The sequence below is a fragment of the Scyliorhinus canicula genome, chromosome 8, assembly GCF_902713615.1.
Source record: "Scyliorhinus canicula chromosome 8, sScyCan1.1, whole genome shotgun sequence".
Lineage (NCBI taxonomy): Eukaryota > Metazoa > Chordata > Chondrichthyes > Carcharhiniformes > Scyliorhinidae > Scyliorhinus > Scyliorhinus canicula.
The window spans coordinates 18,937,145-18,957,947 of NC_052153.1; the positions used below are offsets into that span (position 1 = coordinate 18,937,145).

General features: G+C 49.5%; 1 protein-coding gene across 2 annotated transcripts in view; it reads right to left on the reverse strand.

The window, feature by feature from the left end:
* The window catches only part of dnah6 (dynein, axonemal, heavy chain 6), a 389,182-nt gene that overhangs the window by 177,768 nt on the left and 190,611 nt on the right, over nt 1-20,803 (reverse strand). For both annotated transcript variants that reach the window (XM_038804236.1, XM_038804238.1), the window contains one exon: nt 10,221-10,378. In XM_038804236.1, coding sequence (XP_038660164.1) covers nt 10,221-10,378 — 158 coding nt within the window. The remainder of the gene's footprint in view (nt 1-10,220; nt 10,379-20,803) is intronic.

The following is a 20,803-nucleotide window of genomic DNA, read 5'->3' on the forward strand; positions in this document are numbered from 1 at the left end:
GGCGAAGGCCTTTCAGCCCCGCCTGGCAGGGCGCCAAAGGCCGTTCGCTCTGGCCGGCGGAGCGGGAGCCACTCCGGCGCGGGCCTAGCCCCTAAAAGTGCGGAGAATTCGCACCTTTGTGGAGGCCCGATGCCAGAGTGGTTCACGGCACTCCATCCCGCCGGGACCCTCCGCCCCGCCGGGTAGGGGAGAATCCCGGCCCAGATTGATTGCAGGTGCCATCTCTGACGTTTCGTTTTCCCCGTTAGCAGTTGGTCCACATGCCTCCAGAAAATGACATCTTCCCGGGTCTGGATGACATCTTCACGAGACAGGTCCGTTCTGTGTGATGATCATGGCAAGAATCCTTTTACCTCCTGCAGAGTAGCTCGTAGCCATAACTTCTTTTTCTTGGTAGAAGACACAATATTTTACTTTGTTTTCCTGCCATTCGACCTGACCTTGTTGTTTCTTTTGAACAATTTATTTTGTCTTAGGTGGCTTCAATATGTGGGATGCTGAATAATTGTCGTTTCATCATCGGTAATAACTGGTAGAGGATTGTGCATCAGCTCAACAGCAGCAACTCTGTACACCTGGCAAAATTATTTACAACACATAAGTGGGCGACTGTTGGTGGGGGGGAGGGGGGGGTGGGGTGGGGGGGGTGGGGTGGAGACTGGGGAGGTAAATATACATTTGGGTACCAGAGAAACAATTACAGCGGGCAATACTCGAATGGGTTTGGTGTTGGTGTTGTCGCTTGCTTCTCCTGGACGAATCTCGCTGCCGTCTCGCGCTCAGCTCCGATAATCTTTTCTGATGAAGTTGACTTCATTATGGTGACTTCTGGCCTCTTTGAATGAGCATTGGCCGTGAGTAGGAACATGTGTCCTTCAAAAGGTCTTGCGTAGTCGATGTGCACCCATTCCCAGCCTTCTCCCGCTATTTCCAAGGATGTAGCGGTGCTAACAGTGGCTGGTTTTGTACCTTTGCCCATGAAGAAAATGGTCCAGCCTTCTTCTCTATGCCTGCAACCAATCCAGGCCACATGAAATAGCAGTGCACTGTCTCTTTCATAATTCCACAATGGTCCCCGTGTAATTTGTCCAACACTTATCTTCTCAGTGGTGGCAGAATGATTACTCTGAGCCCCCAAAGACATCCTGACTGTACAGGTAACTCCAATCTTCTAGCTGAGTAAGGTTTCAGGTCAGAGTTTGGTTTTCAGGTCATCTTGCCTCTTAGCACCATCTCCATTACATTGTAGAGTATTGGCTCACTCCAAGTACACATCTTTACTTGTCCTGAAGTGACAGGTGTACTGTTTACCTGTTCAAAGTAGAAGATACCTCTGCTCAAACCACTTGCTGATAAACTATTTGGTAGTGGTAAACAAGAAAGCCCATCTGCATTACAATGAAAACTTAATTGTCGATACTTGATGGCATAAGTGCGCGCAGACAAAAACTGTGCCCATCTCTGCATTTTGCTTGCTGCCAAATGCCGTATTGCAGTAGGTGATCCAAAAATTGTCATTTATGGATGATGGTCCTTTAATAATGTGAACTTTCTTCCATACAAGAATTGGTGGAATCTCTTTACAGGGTGGCACGGTGGCAAAGTGGTTAGAACTGTTGCCTCACAGCACTGGGGACCTGGGTTCATTTCCGGCCTTGGGTGACTGTCTGTGTGGAGTTTGCACATTCTCTCTGTGTCTGCATGGGTTTCCTTTGGGTGCTCCGGTTTCCTCCCACAGTCCAAAGATGTGGAGGTGAGTTGGATTGGCCAAGCTAAATTACCCCATAGTATCCAAAGATGTTCAGGTGAGGTGGGGTTATGGGGTTACGGATATAGGGTGGGGGAGTGGGCCTAGGTAGGTTGCCTTTTCGGAGAGGGAGTGCACACTGGAGGGCCAAATGGCCTCCTTCTGCACTGTCGGGATTCTATGGGTTGAAAGATAATTCCTAAGACTCCTCTTTCAATTTGTGCACAGTTACTTTCAGCTTTTTTCAATGTCTGGATGCAAAAGCAATGGGTTTCTCTTCACCCAACAAGATGATGTGGGATATCACAACTCCAACACCATAGGGATATGTGCCACACACTAACTGTGGAGGTAGGTTTGAATCAAAATGTGTCAGAATTTCAGATTTGAGCAATGCCTCCCTGATTGCACAAAGGCATTGTTGCACTAATCTGACAGCTTCCACTTTGTGTTTTGGTACAGCAGGTTATGCAGCAGTTTTTAAATAGTCGCCGAATTTGGAACAAATCTGCTGCAGTAGTTCAACTATCCCAAGAAGGATCGCAACTGGTTTCCATTTCTGAGGCACAGGACCCTCTGTAATCACCTTAACCTTCAAAGGAGATTCATGAATGCCCATGGTATCCATTACATTTCCCAAATATTTGATGAAGACTGGAAGAATTTACACTTGTCCTTGCTGACTCTCAATCCATAGTCTTCCAATCTTTGAAGAGTGGCATCCAGATTCTGAAGATGTTCTTCTTCGTCTTTACCAGTAACCAGAATGCCATCCAGGTAACACTGGACTCCACTGAGCCAATTTAGGATTTGGTCCATTGCTCTTTGGGACAATGCCAGAGCTGATGTGATATCAAACCACAATCTTTGGTACCCAAACAAACCTTTGTCACAATCGTCAGAAGTTCGTAGGAATTCTGATCTACATTCATTTGCAGATATTCCTGGCTGAGATCAACCTTGACAAAATGTTGGTCTCCTGCTGACCCTGTAAATAAGTCATCGATATGGGGTCGAGGCTATAGTTCGGCACATAATATTGGATTTAGAGTAACTTTGAAGTGTCCGCAAATGCGCATGGATCCGCCCTTCTTAATAACTGGCACGATTGATGTAGCCCATGTGGTGAACGTATTGTATTAACCAGTCACCATGTATTACTCTGTATCACGCTGTTGCCCATGTGGGCTCCACCTATGGATCATTGTACGATATTGCATAGGATGTATCATATAGGTGCCCTTGTGGGCTCCGCCCCTGGCTCCGCCACTCGAGGGGAGGTATAGAGAGCAGTAGCTCTGTCGGCGGTTCTCTCTAGCAGATCAGTCGCACGCAGGCTCTGTTCTAGTCGATTAAAGCCACAGTTTACACCTACTCGCTATTTCGCATGAATTAATGGTCGCATCAGCCCATTCACTAATGTTGACAGATTCCAAGACTCCAGTCTTCACCAGTCTTTCCAAGTCAGCCACTGCTTTTGGTCTGATAGCATAGGCTACCAATCTTGCCTAGAAGCATTTCTCTTGGCAGCCTTCTTTAATCTTCAATTTAATGATGTCTTTTATATTTCCTAACTCTCCATAAAAATGCCGTTGTGGTTCATGAGAACTTTTGTAAGGCTTCATTCTGCATTAGTCATCAGGTTAACCTCGGTCCAATTTAGTTAAATCTTTTCCAACCATTTTTGACCCACCAATGCCAAATAATTGCCCTTTACAATAGGTAAAGGCAAATCTGCCGTTTGTACGTTCAGTTGTACAGCTACATTAATACGGACCTTCAATGGAACCACTTCACTCATGTATGTTTTTCACAATATTCATGAAGGTTTCATGGGAATATGTCTGAGTTTTCCCTTATAGTCTCTGGCACCAGCAAGACTGCTGTCCCAGTGTCAACCTGCATCCTTACTGGCTGTCCATCCAACACCGGAGTGACCCAGTATCTATTTGTAGCACCAGCAATGGCAAGCACATTCAGTGAAAATTTGTCCTTTGTCTATGAAACATCTCATTCCTCTTAACTCTTTTGCACGCATGAACACATCTTCTTGTATTCTGGATCCAAGCTGTTTTGTTCTGATCTTGCTTATTATTAATTTTGCTTATAACTTCCTCTTTCTTCCAGCATGTATGTTCATTGTGGCCTCTTTTTCCTCAGCTTCTGCACATACACTATAGTTAAGAAAGCCAGCCAACTACTCTACTTTCTCTACTTACTAAGGAAATTTGGCATGACAGCTACGACTCTCACCAACTTTTACAGATGCACCATAGAAAGCATTGTTTCTGGTTGCATCACAGCTTTGAATGAATCCTGCTCTGCCCAAGACCACAAGAAACTACAAAAGGCTGTGAATATAGCCCAATCCATCACTAAAACCAGCCTCCCATCCAGTAACTCTGTCTACATTTCCTGCTGCCTCGGAAAGGCAGCCAGCATAATTAAGGACCCCACACATCCTGGACAAGCTCTCTTCCACCTTCTTCCGTCAAGAAAAAGATACAAAAGTTTGAGGTCACGTACCAACCGACTCAAGAACAACTTCTTCCCGACTGCCATCAGACTTTTGAATGGATCTACCTCGTATTAAGTTGATCTTTTCTCTACACCCTAGCTATGACTGTAACATTACATTCTGTAGTCTCTCCTTCCTTCCCTGTGTATGGTATGCATTGTCTGTATAGCATGCAAGAAACAATACTTTTTATTGTGTTCTAATACATGTGACAATAATAAATCAAAATCAAATAACAATATCCTTGCACCAGCACTCCATAGCTGAAGGTCTTGTCGTCTCACACCTGTGGCACGTACGAGTTCGAGTTTCGAAACTATAGGTGTCAACTCAGCTGACATTTTGTGTACCCGAGTACTCAAACTCAGTCACTGAGCTTCTTTCACTGCTAGCTCCATAAATACAGCAATTTCAATGGTCTTTTTAAGAGTATGGTTACTCTTGGATAGCAACCGATTCTGTATTGCCTCACTTCTCAGACCAGACCTGTCTGTCCCAAATTGCACCATTTAATTCATTACCAAACTGATTGTATGCCACGAATTGTGCACTTGATTCTCCCTCTTTGTGATTATGTTTGCCAAATGGCCTACTTCTGCTCCTATGTATTTTCTGAACAAAAGGCTTTGGTGAATTCTGTGCTTGCAGGATCTCTTGTTATTTCTTCATATGTCTTAGTATCTGGCTTCTCCAACCTTCAAAGGAGAATAAACATTTCCCCCCCCCCCCCCCCCCATTTGTGCATAGAAACCCAATATCTTCTACTATTTTGATTGTTTGCACTCGGCAGTCAAACCGTTTCGAACAGAAGCTCAATCGCTCCACATTTTGGCTGAAGGGTCACACAGCATCAAAACCCCGGGCATTTTCTTCCTAATGGAGATTCCCCGTATGCACACTTTGCAACGTGCTTTCAGCAGCTACCTAGCTTTTCCCTTGGAAAACAAGCCACAATCTGAGTATCAGCCTGTTTTCTTAACCACCTCCACTCTACAGTTGCTTCTGCAATTATTATTTAATCACCTCTCAGGGTGATGATTATGTCCACCGAACCTGTTCTGCCCAAAGCACGTGGAGAGCTTTTCTTTGAAGTCCTTTTTCCCGACAATTTGTTTCTCCTCTTGGTGGCTAGCAAGTGCTGCTTGACATCCTTGTGGCCAGTTTGTGCGTTGTGTCCAAAGATTGATGCTGGCAAGCACGGAGGTTGGCAAACTAAAAAAGCTTTATTAACAAGGTGTGCAGTACAGGCCGCTACTTTACTCTGCACCAGCGATCAGTGACGTCTGTCATGCATAAATCATTATACAGTGCTCAATGCAGCTTCAGTAATGTTTCTCAGAAATCAGTATAAACACACAGAAGGATACGCTAATAGGGTGAAATGTAGTTAGGCAAGAGGCTAACAAATAGCGTAAAGGCAGGCACAGGCCTGTTGGGCTGAATGACCTATTCTGGTTAAACACTGCAATACATGACTAATATTCTACACATGGTAACATATCATCACTTTCTTCCTCCAAGTTTATATTATCAAGGCAATGCAATTATCTTTTTTCATTCATTCACAGGATAATGGGCATCATTGGCAAAGCCAACATTTATTGCCCCACCCTAATTACCTTTGAGAAGCTCGTGTTGAGCTGCCTTCTTGAAAGTGGCTGGTTAGGCCTTTTCAGAGAATAAATATGAGTCAGCTACATTGTAGTGAGCCTGGAGTCAGGGATATATGGTAATACCAGGTAAGAATAGTGGATTTCCTTCCCTCAAGGACATTAATGAATCAGACAAGTTTTTACAACAACCCAATAGTAAATGTTATTTTTCCTTCCAGATTTAATTAATTAACTAAATTTAATTTTTCAGACTGCTGTGGTGGAATTTGAACTCGTGTCTCTAGGTCATTCATCCAGGCCTCTGGATTAATAGTCCCATAGCCTAACCACAATGTTGCAGTTCTGTGTATGTATAAATCCTCATTCGTCATCATGAGTTACCATTGATCAATAACTAATGACATAAAAACCTTAATTATCAATGTAAAAATGTTTAGGGAGATTTGTCAAGTTTGTGCATTGTTTGAATCAATTCTGAAAAGCTGCAGCATTAAAGTAATCACGATCACCAGTGGACACAATTCAGAGGGTCGCCGTTTGTTTTGCCACAAGTGACTGACTGCACCTTTCCATTTTTTCCAAATATTATAATCCGATTTCTTTTTGTTCTTTATCTATTTTTACATGAAAATATAGATTGATATATAAAATGTTAGCTAACTCTCCGATAAGGATATTGCTACAATTTTAGATTTTTGTATAATCGCGTTCTCCTGCCAGTGATTTGACAGTCATTCCCATGAGCAGATGTGCTCTCCCGTTTATCCAGAAGCAACACGTTTGGTGTCATCTCCACGTGTAATCAGCATACTAAATTAAACATGAATTGGGATTTTCCTTGAAGATGCCTCTGCTTCTCCTCAGTCACCACAGTGGGAAGGATGGAACAAACATGTTGCTGCGGGAGTCCAAAAGCCTGCAGCAAATTAAAATGAGAGCAGCTGTGTGAAGCAAAAGGGGCCAAATCACTTCACTTGTGGCATTTGGCATGAATCTAAAGATTCACTGGATACTCATCTTACTTTTCTGATAGAAGAGAAATTTCCCTCAACAGTATCCAAAGCAGTATATCTGTTTTGCAGAGAAATAGCCTCAGGAGATTCCTGCACTGCCTTCCCAGCCCTCTTGCCCTGTCTGGTAGTCATCCATTCCCTTCATGCCTGTGGAGTCTGCCAGACTGACTGCCTGACCACCTCTAAACATGCTATCCACAATGCTCTCTACCCCATGGATGTTCCACAGTGTCCCCAGCCATCACTCCAGTTACGAAACCTGGCCTTCCAGGAGCTGCAGCTGGAGACACTTCCTGCATACATGCTGGTCCCAGGCACTGGAAAAGTTCCCAGCTTCCCACATGGAGCATGAAGAGCAACCTACGGCTTTGAACTCTCCTGCTTTAAAATTAAACCTTTGTGAGGTGTTTGATATCAGATTATATCTAATTTTCTAGGTCCCTTCGTTCCTGGTCCTCATTACTACCAAATATAGCTCTTAGGGCGGTATGGTAGCACAGAGGTTAGCATTGTTGCTTCATAGCACCAGGGACCCGGGTTTGATTCCCGGCTTGGGTCACTGTCTGTGTGGAGTTTGCACGTTCTCCCTGTGTCTGCATGGGTTTCCTCGAGGTGCTCCAGTTTCCTCCCACATGTCACAAAAGACATGCTTGTTTGGTGAATCGGACATTCCGAATTCTCCCTCAATGCACCTGAACAGACACCGTAGTGTGGCGACGAGGGGATTTTCACAGTAATTGCATTGCAGTGTCAATGTAAGCCTACTTGTGACACTAATAAAGATTATTACTACAAATTATAAACCACAAAAAAGAGCTTTGAAACTAGAAGCGATAACAGCAGCAAAGACTTTCCCAACATTTTATATTTCTTGCTAATCAACACTCTCTCTTGTCGCCTTTACTGCTGCAGCAGGGCAAGACCACGCTCTGAAGATTTGAAAAAGTTAGAAAGCAAGGAGAAAAAGCAAAAAAAAACCTCTTTCCACTCTGCACCAAATTCTCACTCTGTTCCAAATTCCCGATAACCACACACTGTCTGTGTCTCACTCCGAGTGTGGATGTGCTCTCTCTCCCACTGGTCATGTGCAAAGTTCACTGTACTGTACTTGACATACTGTACTTGAATTTCCAAAAAGCATTTGATAAAGTGCCACATCAAAGGTTAGTGCGGAAAATAATAGCATGGATCAAAGTTTAGCTGACTGGCAGAAAAAAAGGGTCTTTTTCTGAGATAGGATGTGACGAGTGGAATCCTGCAAGGGTTTGTGCTGGAGCCTCACCTTTTGGCAACTTATATCAATGACGGAGATGAGGGAAGCAAAGGCATGGTAGCTCAATTTACAGATGACACATAAATAGGTGGGAAAGTATGTTGCAAAGAGGACATAAAGAGGTTGCAGATGAATATAAATGGATAGAGTGGCAGATGGAGTATAATGTGGGAAAATGTGAAGTGGAGTATTATTTAAGCGGAGAACTGCAGAATTCCAAGGTGTAGAGACATCGAGGGGTTGTAATGCATGAGTCACAAAATGTTAGTATGCAGGTATAGCAAGTAGTTAAGAAGGCTAATGGAATGCTACCCTTTATTATAATAGGAATTTAAATTATAGGTACGGCTGTTATGCTTCAGTTATACAGGACATAGGCGAGACCATATCATGAATATTGAGTGCAGGTTTAGGCTTCTTATTAAGGAAAGATGTAAACGCATTTGGAGGCGGTTCAAAGGAAATTTATGAGATTGATACCTGGAATGAGTGGGTTGTCTTATGAGGAAAAGTTGGACAGACTGGGCTTGTTTCCACTGGAGATAAGAAGGTGAGGGGTGACTTGATCAATGCGTGTAAGATCCTGAATGATCTTGACGAGGTGGAAATGGAAAGGATGTTCCCTCTTGTGGGTGAATCTGAAACTAGGGCGCACTGCTTTAAAATTAGCGGTTGCCCATTGAAGTCAGAGAGGAGCAGAATCTTTTTCCTGCGGGTTGTGAGATTTTAGAACTCTGCCTCAGAAGGCAGTGGAGGTGGGGTCACTGGATGTTTTTAAGGCGGAGGTTATCAGGCCTAGATGGCGAATGTGTAATTCAAAACAAACACAGATCAGCCATGATCTTATTGAATGGCAGAGCATGATCGAGGGACCAAATGGCCTACCCCTGCTTCTATCTCATATGTCTGTATTAAATTGCAGTGTTTCTTGCCTGCCTCTACCAAATTGGCCGAAATGTTATATTTCTGCTCGGTGGATTATTTTCTACAGATCTACTTATTTGCCAATCTTTCCAAAAAGTGTGAAATTTTGTTATTATCTTGTTCCACATCCTTTGCTTGATTGTGTTCTATTTGTTCATGTTCTGCAGTGGAGACTTGCACTCATTTCCATTTTCTCACTTTTTGGCAATGTGCTTTTAATGAATGAAAATGAAATGAAATGAAAATCGCTTATTGTCATGAGTAGGCTTCAATGAAGTTACTGTGAAAAGCCCCTCGTCGCCACATTCCGGCGCCTGTTCGGGGAGGCTGGTACGGGAATTGAACCGTGCTGCTGGCCTGCCTTGGTCTGCTTTAAAAGCCAGCGATTTAACCCAGTGTGCTAAACCAGCCCCAGGGAGATCTGATTACTGTCTTTTGGCTGCGAGGTAGCCTGCTTCTTTATCATAGTCAGACGTTTACCTTAATTTTGGTTTTTCAATTTTTAAATAAAGTGTTAATTCAAATCCCTGAATGTGGTAGCCCTGTCACACAATGTTGGATACACTGACCACAACAACAGGTGTACTCCCAATAGAATGGTGTAACCACACTGCTTCTTAAGTATGCACTCGAATTTGGAGTTCTCTTAGCATGCTACAGATTAGGTAAACCAATTGTCTACTCATGAGCACTGAATTATGTTCATCTAATAATCCTCACAAGACCCAAACGGATGCCCCAATTGATCCCTTCATGTGACTCATGGAATACGAGTTTCCCGCTACTGGGTGGGGGCTCAGAAGCTGGGACCGACGTGTACAACAGCCCTGATTGGTATCTTTGGACTGTAAGCCGCGCTGAGGGCTTTTCTTTGGTTGTTGAATTAAACTTTGTTTGAACTTACTTTCTCGGGCCTCCTGTGCTTTTGTAGTTCATTAATTAATAACATACATCACTGAATGGGAAACAAAATACGTTAATGCACAAAAAATAAAAATTTAACAAGTGTGAGCCGGCATTGTTAAAATAAATGTACAAGTTTGTACCAGTTAAAACTTACACCAGTAAAATCAAATTGGGCTGTGAGTTTTATTGTAACCGTACAAAGCTAAAGTATGTTTTCGTGCATCACCTGTATTTCCTTCCAAAAGAGTTTATCTCTGTCATAGAATCCTCCAAAGTCCTGGTATTGCCGAAGAAGCTCAATAGGTGGCTGCGATCCATAACGGTCCAATTTGGGCATGTTGAGATCATCCACAAAAATTATGACTCTCTTATTCCCTGGAGCACCTGTTCAAAAAATTAGCCATTATAATTAAACTTTTGTGGGTCAATATATTCATGCTATCAAACAGGATAGCTAAAATAACAAGCTTTTTTTTGTTTCATAAATTTAAAGTATCCAATTCGTTTTTTTCCCCAATTAAGGGTCAATTGAGCATGGCCAATTCACCCAGCGTGCCTAACTTTTTGGGTTGTGGGGGTGAGACCCACACAGACACGGAGAGAATGTGAAAACTCTGGACAGTGACCCAGGGTCGGGATCGACCCCGGGTCTTCAGCGTTGGGAGGCAGCAGTGCTAACCACTGCACTGCCTTGCCGCCCTGAAATAACAAACATCACTCCAAATCAAGACCACGGCCGAAATTCTCCGGCTGTCCACTGGTGGCAGGATTCTTTGGTCCTATGGGCAGCGTACCCCCGCCCGTAGGTTTCCTGGTGGCATGGGGTGACTTCAATTGAAATTCCCATTGATAGCGATGGTGCGCCACCTCCCACTGCCAAGGAACATGCCAATTCACATTTTCCATTGGCCTGTATGGGTTTACACAATTTCAACATTTATTGTTTGAAAGTGTTTTGTTTGGTAATTATGGAATGTATGAAAAGAGTACAATCTATTGTTGTGTGTAATGTGGCAGGTTTCCTGACTTCCAACAAATTCCTTCATCCAATCTTTCCATAGGACTTTTATGCTTCTGTAACCTATGAATCTTTACTGCATAAAACTAAATTAAATATCTGTGTATAATAATAGCTTACTTAATGTGAAATTTGTTATTGGTGCTGAGAAAAAACTTTGTCAAAGTGTAGAGATCTAAACTCGTAGAAAATCTGTTGAAAGACCAATTTGCTTTCTTCACCACATCTATGACCAAGTTACGAGGCAAATTTTGGAAACTTGTTTCACAGAGGGAAGACTTTGGGTAAAAGCAATCATCAGGAAGAAGACTCAATCCCAAGAAGCGAATAACTTTGCTAAATCCTCTGACATGGAATAATCGATTTACAGTGTTATTGTCAGCCTGATCGATTACGCTGGATTTATATCATGAGAATATCAAGGTGGCTGACATTGGCCCTATGGACCCTCACTGACAATGCTGAGCCAATTACACCATCCTATAGCCAAAATGGAAACTCTTGAGACTTAAGGGGATGGCCACTGATGGCATTATAGTTGGAGACAAAATCATTTCAGTGTTTTGTATTCGATATCTTCCCCGGTGCCCTGGGTAAACTGTGTAAAATTCAGAGTCGTCATTGTACAAATGATCTGACAATGGTTTCTGGTTCTGTGGCGGAAAGCATTCTGGGCGCGATTCTCCGCACCCGCGGAAAATCGCGAAGTCAGCCGTGAAATCGGCCGACTTTTGCGACGCCCCGACACGGCCCCGTTCCCGACGTATTCACGTCCGGGAAATGGGCTAGGAACGGGGCCGCGTAAATCACGTGTGCGATGACGCCGGAACGCGACAACGACACAAACACGCCCACGTGAGGCCGCCCGACGCCGTAAAAAGGTGCGGGCGAGCACAGAAACTGTAGGCCAAGATGTCGGAGCCAAGGAGAGCAGCCCCGCGATTCTTGGAGTCTGACGTAGAGACGCTGCTGGATTCAATCGAGCAGAGGAGGGGCATCATCTGCCCGCGTAGAGGGCATCACCACCCTGCCAGCGCGGTGCGCCAGGCCTGGCATGAGGTGGCTGCTGCCGTCAGTGCTGTGGGGCAGACCCTTCGCTCTGCAGAGCAATGTCAGAAGATGCACGACCTCACCAGGGCTGCCAGGGTAAGTGCGAAGAGGGTGCCCCCGGGTCACAACCATCCCTTCCCCCTTTACTTAATCACCCACCTCCCCCCCCCCCCTCACCCGCCCCCGGGGGGTGGAGGGGGATTGGGGCAGAGTGAGTTGAAGGTGGTTCACAAAGTAGTCACAGACCCAGCGCTCTGGCCCCCGTGGAGAGATGCAATGGTCTTATTACAACTTGACCCCCAAACTGTGCCAGTATCTGAACGGCCTGCTGATACCTGCCGTATTGTAATGATCTACCTACGCCCCCTCCCCCAACAGGACAAGACCACTCACAACACTCATGAGCGGAACAAGACTGGAGGGGGTTCGCCCATCCTGCACCCCCTCACCATGTTTGAGCAGAGGGCACTGGACCTTGTTGGGGGATCTGCCACCCGGGTGTTAGAGTCGTCGAACCGCGTCCAGGAGCAGAGAGTGGCAACCCAGGCCGACACCGCATGGGTGGCATCCGCGGTGCAGGCAATGGGTCAGGTTATGCAAGGCGTTGGGCTTAATGTGCGCGCGTCATCCTCGGTCCTGGACAGGGTTGCCCTCTCACAGGCAGCAATGCGCCAGAGCCAACACGACATTGCCGGTACTGCAGGGCCTCTCCGGAGCGGTCCAGGCACCTGAATCTCATCTTCAGGAGGCCAAGGCAGCGCTCCACTGCACCCCTGGTTGCTGCATGGGCCTCGTTGTATCGGGTTTCCGAATTGGTCTGAGGGTTCCGTATAGGCGTCATCAGCCAAGACCTCAGCAGGTAACCCCTGTCGCCTAGCAACCAGCCCCTCAGCCGGGGGGACGTCCCTCAAACATCGCAGGGACTGCACCAGTATGTAGGAGTCATGCACACTCCCTAGGAACCTTGCACAGACATTCATGAACGTCATGTGGGGGTCGCATACCACCTGGATATTCATGGAGTATGTCCCCCTCCTGTTTGTGAACACCTCCCTGTCCCCTGCAGGCGGGCGCATGGGGATGTGAACACAATCGATTGCCCCCTGCACCATCGTTATCCCGGCCACGCTGGCAAATCCACGAGCTCGTGAATCTTGACTTGCTCGGTCCTTGGGAACGGTGATGTAGCGGTCCGCGATGGCATAGAGGGCGTTGGTCACATCCTGGATGCACTTGTGGACCGATGACTGGGAGATCCCGGAGAGGTCCCCGCTCGGAGACTGGAAGGAGCCGGTCGCATAGAAGTTAAGAGCGACCGTCACCTTGGTGGCAACCTGGATCGCTTGTCCTCCCCCCGTTCCACGTGAGGCGAGGTGCGCCACGAGGTGACAGATATGTATCACTGTCCCCCTACTCGGCCGGAGTCTCCTCCTGCAGGTGATGTCCGTCATTGTCTGGAAAGAGATCCGGACACAGTACACCCTCGGCCTTGGTCGTCGCCTCTGGCGCCGTGGCTGCACCCTCACTCTCTCCTCCTCCCCCTCCTCCTCCTCGACGACTGGCAACTCCTCGGCCCTTCCATCTGCTGCTGCAGCTGGCCCTGCATCCACTGCGGGTTGTGGCTGTGGATGCTGCTGCATCTCCAAATGCAGTGCAGCGGCCCCAACCACTGCGCAGAACATAACCGTTCTATTCGCAGACATTGTGCTAACCTACAGAAGGGTGGTGGGGGGCAGAGAAACGGGACATGTTAGACGGAGGTTAGTCGACACCTCGGCAGCCGCCTGCCACGGGATACCTGTGTGTCCCGGAGCCTGGACGTGCTGCTGACACGCGGGCAACCTAACCCCTGGTCACTTTCTGCATCCAACGGGCAGTTAACTACGTCCTCTTCACCGGTGCGCCAGTGGCCTGTGGCCGTAAGCCACAGGGCAACCAGCGGCCGTGTACTCGTGACCGGCACACCATGGCATGGTGGCAGACATTTTGTAACCGGGGTTGGAAGAGTAACTCGCTCACTCTCTCCCTACCCCCCCAGTCCCACTCCCTACACCCCCCCATCTCCCCCACTCCCCCCCTCCCCCGTCTCGCCCACTCCCCTCTCCCCCATTCCCCCCATCGTCTCCACCACTCTCCCCCCCCCCCGTCTCCCCCACTTCCTAAACCCCCCGTCTTCCCCACAGTCTCCCGCACACACCCCCTCCGTCTCCCACACATCCCCCCTCCGTCTCCCACACATCCCCCCTCCGTCTCCCACACATCCCCCCTCCGTCTCCCACACTCCCCCCTCCGTCTCCCACACTCCCCCCTCCGTCTCCCACACTCCCCCCCTCCGTCTCCCACACTCCCCCCCTCCGTCTCCCACACTCCCCCCCTCCGTCTCCCACACTCCCCCCCTCCGTCTCCCACACTCCCCCCCCCCTCCGTCTCTCACACTCCCCCCCCCTCCCTCTCCCACACTCCCCCCTCCCTCTCCCACACTCCCCCCTCCCTCTCCCACACTCCCCCCTCCCTCTCCCACACTCCCCCCTCCGTCTCCCACACTCCCCCCTCCGTCTCCCACACTCCCCCCTCCGTCTCCCACACTCCCTCCTCCGTCTCCCACACTACCCCTCCGTCTCCCACACTCCCCCCTCCGTCTCCCCCACTCCCCCCTCCGTCTCCTCCACTTTCCCCCCTCTCCCACACTCCCCCTCTCTCCCACACTCCCCCCTCCGTCTCCACACTCCCTCCTCCGTCTCCCACACTCCCCCCCTCCGTCTCCCACACTCCCCCCCCGTCTCCCCCACTCCCCCTCCCCCCCTCCCCCCCACCCCCCTCCGTCTCCCACACATCCCCCCTCCGTCTCCCACACATCCCCCCCCCCCCCCCCCCCCCTCCGTCTCCCACACTCCCCCCTCCGTCTCCCACACTCCCCCTCCGTCTCCCACACTCCCCCCCCGTCTCCCACACTCCCCCCTCCGTCTCCCACACTCCCCCCCTCCGTCTCCCACACTCCCCCCCTCCGTCTCCCACACTCCCCCCCCTCCGTCTCCCACACTCCCCCCTCCCTCTCCCACACTCCCCCCTCCCTCTCCCACTCCCCCCTCCCTCTCCCACACTCCCCCCTCCGTCTCCCACACTCCCCCCTCCGTCTCCCCACTCCCCCTCCGTCTCCCACACTCCCCCCTCCGTCTCCCCCACTCCCCCCCTCCGTCTCCCCCACTCCCCCCTCCGTCTCCCCACATCCCCCCTCCGTCTCCCCCACTCCCCCCTCCGTCTCTCCCCATTCCCCCCTCCGTCTCCCCCCCCCCCCCCGTCTCCTCCCACTCCCCCCCTCCGTCTCCCCCACTCCCCCCTCCGTCTCCCCCACTCCCCCCTCCGTCCCCCCCACTCCCCCCTCCGTCTCCCCCCACTCCCCCCTCCGTCTCCCCCACTCCCCCCTCCGTCTCCCCACTCCCCCTGCCGTCTCCCCACTCCCTCCTCCGTCCCCCACGTCCCCCCTCCGTCTCCGCACACTGCCCCTTCCGTCTCCCCCACTCCCCCCTCCGTCTACCCCACTCCCCTCGTCCTCCCCCCCTCCCCCCCTCCGTCCTCCCCCACTCCCCCCTCCGTCTCCCCCACCCCCTCCGTCTCCCCCACTCCCCCCTCCGTCTCCCACACTCCCCCCTCCGTCTCCCACACTCCCCCCTCCTGTCTCCACACTCCCCCCTCCGTCTCCCACACTCCCCCCTCCTGTCTCCCACACTCCCCCCTCCGTCTCCCACACTCCCCCTCTGTCTCCCACACTCCCCCCTCCGTCTCCCACACTCCCCCCTCCGTCTCCCACACTCCCCCCTCAGTCTCCCACACTCCCCCCCTCCGTCTCCCACACTCCCCGCCTCCCCGCTCCCACACTCCCCCCTCCTTCTCCTCACTCCCCCCTCAGTCTCACACACGCCCCCCTCCGTCTTCCCCACTCCCCCCTCCGTCTCCCACACTCCCCCTCCGTCTCCCCCACTCCCCCCTCCGTCTCCCCCACTTTCCCCTCCGTCTCCCCACTCCCCCCTCCGTCCTCCCCCCACTCCCCCCTCCGTCTCCCACTCCCCCTCCGTCTCCCCCACTCCCCCTCCGTCTCCCCCCACTTCCCCCTCCGTCTCCCCCACTCCCCCCTCCGTCTCCCCCACTCCCCCCTCCGTCTCCCCACTACCCCCCTCCGTCTCCCCCACTCCCCCCTCCGTCTCCCCCACTCTTCCCCTCCGTCTCCCCCACTCAGTCTCACCCACGCCCCCCTCAGTCTCCCCCACTCCCCCCTCCGTCTCCCCCACTTCCCCCTCCGTCTCCCCCACTATCCCCCCTCCGTCTCCCCCACTCCCCCCTCCGTCTCCCCCACTCCCCCCCGCTCTGGACCCCCCTCCTGTTCTCGGGGATGCATTCCCCGTTGTGGCCAGACTCCAGCAGTGCGCTGAGCTGTGCGCTGAGCGGTGCGCTCACCTCCTCGAAGCTCTCGTCAGCCAGCACGACTGGTTGACGAACTTCAAAAGCAGGTGTGTTGGCCGGCGTGAAAACATGGCGTGATGACGTTGGGACTTCGGCCCATCCGGGCCGGAGAATAGCGGGGGGCCAAAAAGTCGGGATTCTGGTCGTGTCTGTCGAGGCCTTTGCCGGGAATGCCGACGTGTAGTTTGTGCTGGGTTTGGAGAATAGCGGGAGGGCGTCGGACCTGCGTCGCCATGAAAATCTGCGCGCCCCGCTATTCCCCGAACTGGCGTGAGAGCGGAGAATCGCGCCCTCTGTTCTTTAGGTATTGAATATCTGCACAATGCTAGGAGCTGATGTTTTAGTGCACTGCCAGTTAGCTTTCTTTGCAAAAATAAAATGCAGGGCTCCCAGTGCACAGGCAAGGAGCAAAGTGTGCAAAATCTGATGCCAGCTGCTCTTAAAAGCATATTGGTCACCATTTTGGTCTGGTTAACACACATTTACCACAAATAAACAGGCCATTCGACTCCACTAGTCTGTGCTGTTGTTTCATCCCTGCAAAATGCCTCTTCCCACCCTACTACATCTAACTCTATCAGCATATCCTTCTATTCCTTCTTCCCTCGAGTACTTGTTGAGCTTCACCTTAAATTACTCCATCTGGCAGAAAGTCATCACTCCCTGCTGAAAGAAATTGCTCCTAAATTCCTTTTGCATTTATTAGTGACCACCTTACAATCTTGTCTCTTTGTTTTTGATGGCTGCATCATTGAAAACATTTTCCGCACACCTATCCCATCAAATCTGCTAATGCTTTTACAGGCATTTATCAAGTGACACTTCAACTTTCTCCTTTCGTGGGAAAGGTGTGCCAGGCTGCTCAGTCTTTCCTTGGAGCTGCAGCTTCACAGTTCTCTTATCATTCTTGATCATTGGGCAGTTTGGCCTGTTTGGGAGGTTCCTTGCTGAGGGTAGCATCTCTATCTCCTTTGTCACCCCTTCCCTCTCCTCAGTGATGAAGTTGTGCAAGTTCCTGTCCAACTGCTTGGAGAGTCAGTCCCCCTCAGTTATGGTTTTCTATCATCGCTGGAACATTTCTGATGAATTCTCGATACCTTCTCAAGGGTCCATGCTGGAAAATTGCTCATATAAGATGATACAGTCAGAGACACTGGCCTGTGGTTACTATTCATGTCCTTACACCCTTTCTTGAATAAGGGTGTTACATTTGCCACTCTCCAATCCTCTGGGACTCTCTCTGAATTTAGGGAAGACTGAAAGATTCTGGACAAAGGCTACAAGGACATCAACCAATAAAATGCAGTTGGAAGTGGAGGCAGGAACTTGAAGAAAGGAACTCTCGGCATCATGAGGCCAGAGAACTGGGACAAATGCAATGAGGAAGGAGATGCTACCGACAGTATAACATCTACTGGAACAGGTGAAACAAAGTGGGCTTGATGGGAAACAAATGCTGGAAGAGACTGCTATTCAACAAGCTGCAGGAGATATGCTTTTGCCAGAGAGCAGCTCACATCTTACTCCAATCATGGCCAAATAACTATAATACAATACATCTGAAATTCCATCATTAAAAACACATCCCCCCCCCCCCCCCTAAAATCAAATGAGCCAGTAGCAGTCAAGGTTACTGTGGGCTTGAATTTCTTCACCACTGGAACCTTTCAAGGATCAGCTGCAGATGTTTGCGACATCTCACAGTCGGCTGCACACTACTGCATCAGTCAGGTGACAGTCGCCCACTTCGGCAAAGCTGGAGATAACGTTAGATTCCCGACCAATGGGGCTTCACTGGCTCAGAGGGCACGAGGCTTTGCCGCCATCACCAGAGTTTCCATAGTGTGAGAATTATTGACGGCTTGTATGTGGCCATTAAGATACTGACTGAATGACTGGAAAGGTTTACTAACAGGAAGACGTTCCACTCCCTGAATGTGCTGCTGATCTGTACCATAAGGAGAGCTTTTTCACAGGTGTGCATGCTATCCTGGGAGCTGACATGATGCTTCAATCTATCAGTAAAACGTTCCACAGCTGTTCCATCCCAAACCCCAAATCCATGGATGGATTTTAGGGGACAAGGGCGATCATTTGAGGAACAATACAAAAGTACTAATGCTACAGATGCTGGAAATCAGGAATAAAAACATCAAAATATCTTGAACTGTTCAGTAGGTTATGCAGCCTTTGTGGAGAGAAAAATCATCTACCTGAGTAGATTTCTTGAGTTCTCAGTCCTCTAAAAACAGAGAAGGCTAAGGTAGCCTGCTCGCTCTTCTGGCTTTGCTGTTGTGAAGAATGTGGTGGTTGCCCACATCTTGGAACATCCTGTTAGGGCCTCGCCTGGGCCTACTCTGCCTGTATCTCTGAAGGAGCAGCCCTCGTCATCAGGCCCTGCTGTGCAGATCTGCTCTCTGTCAGAGGAGCTGAGAGAGTTGAGGATTACGAGGGTGCCCTGACAGGAGTTAGACCCTCGTCCTCTTCTGGCACATCCTCCACCATTGGTTGGCAATACAGCTGGCTTGAGGAAAGCTGCCACTGGGGTGCAACCGACATCCCATCCAGACATCTTTGGGGCACTGTGTGACTGACTTATCCAGGATGCAGAGATTGATGTAATCCATAGGAGGTGTGGGCTGAAGTAGGGTGCTCTTTCCAAGGTCCGGTGCATACTCGATGGGCCAAATGGCCTCCTTCTGCACTCACTGTAAATTCTATGATAATCTCCATGAGATTGACCACCCTCTGATTGAAAGAGCTCATGCACTCAAAGTTGAAGTCCATAGACATGGTAGGGTTCAGTTACTCCATGGACTCCTCCATTCACAGTCTGCATGAGTCTGCACGGCCTCAGAAAACTCTGTCGGATGAGAACACGTAACTGTGACTCTATCGCTGCCCAGATGAGTATCACTATACTCCTCCCTGGGGGAACTAATCACAGAAACCTCTGTCTCAGACACCTTCTCCTGCAAATTAGTGCAATGCTCCACCTAGGCAGTTAAAAGGAGGTTCACCAGATTGATTCCAGGGATGAAAGGGTTGACGTACGAGGAGAGATTAAACAGTTTGGACTTATACTTGCTGGAGTACAGAAGGATGGGAGGGGATCTGATTGGGATGCATCAAATACTAATTGGGATTAATAAAGTAAACGTAGACCAAAATGTTCCCCCTTGTGGGGTAATCTAGAACGAGAGGTCACAGATAGAAGTTGAGAGGTGGTAGATTTCGAACTGAAATGAGGAGGAACTACCTCTCACAGAGGGTGGTGAATTTGGGGAACTCGCTGCCCCATAGTGCAGTGGAATCTGAGTCATTAAATGGTTTCATGAAATAGATAGATGCATATTTGATGAGAAAATGGGTTAAATGGATATGGGCAACAGGTGGAGAGGTGGTTTTGAGACCAGGAAGAGATCAGCCATGATCTGATTGAATGGCGCAGCAGGCTCGAAGGGCTAAGTTGCCAACTTCTGCTCCTAATTACTATGTACCTATGTTCCACACCCCAGTGCCAGTGTATGGAAGTGTGGGGGTAGTACAGTGACACTGCTGCCTCATAGCACCAGGGAATCAGGTTCAATTCCGGCTTCTGGCGACCATCTGTGTGAAGTTTGCACATTCTCCCCGTACCTGCCTGGGTTTCCTCTGGCTGTTCCAGTTTCCTCCCACAGTCCAAAGATGTGCAGGTTAGGTCGGGTTACGGGGGTAGGGTGGGACTAGGTAGTGTGCTCATTTAGAGGGACGGTGCAGACTCAATGGGCTGAATGGTCTTGTGCACTGTGTGGATAATATAAGTCGTGGCCAAAGGACCCACTTGCACTCATGGATGGTGCACTGGACAGAAGTGGCATTGTTCCTCAGGCATTTCTCCCTCCTGCTTCCGTCCGTGGGAAGACTGAGGAAGGGTGTCTTGGGATTACACTGGAATTTGCGTGAGACACAAGAATAGCAAATATGAGTTAGCCTTCACGGCTCTGAAGGCTCTGCATTGTTGATGCCTTTCACACATCTGTGCTCGCCAGATTTTCGGACAAGGTGTTGCATGAACCTCATCAGCCACCTGCAACCAAACAACGACCATGTGCAGAATGCAGTTTCCCAGTAACAGACTTCCTCCAGCTGCATCAGCTTGCAATGCCTATGGTTGCCTCCTCTGATGCACAAGAACTATCATACGAACGTACGCATTAAGCGGAGTAGGTCAAGTTATGAGGGACGTACCTCCAGGAATTTGGCTATTTTACTGGTGTTTTGAGCCCATTTTTCTTGCAAGA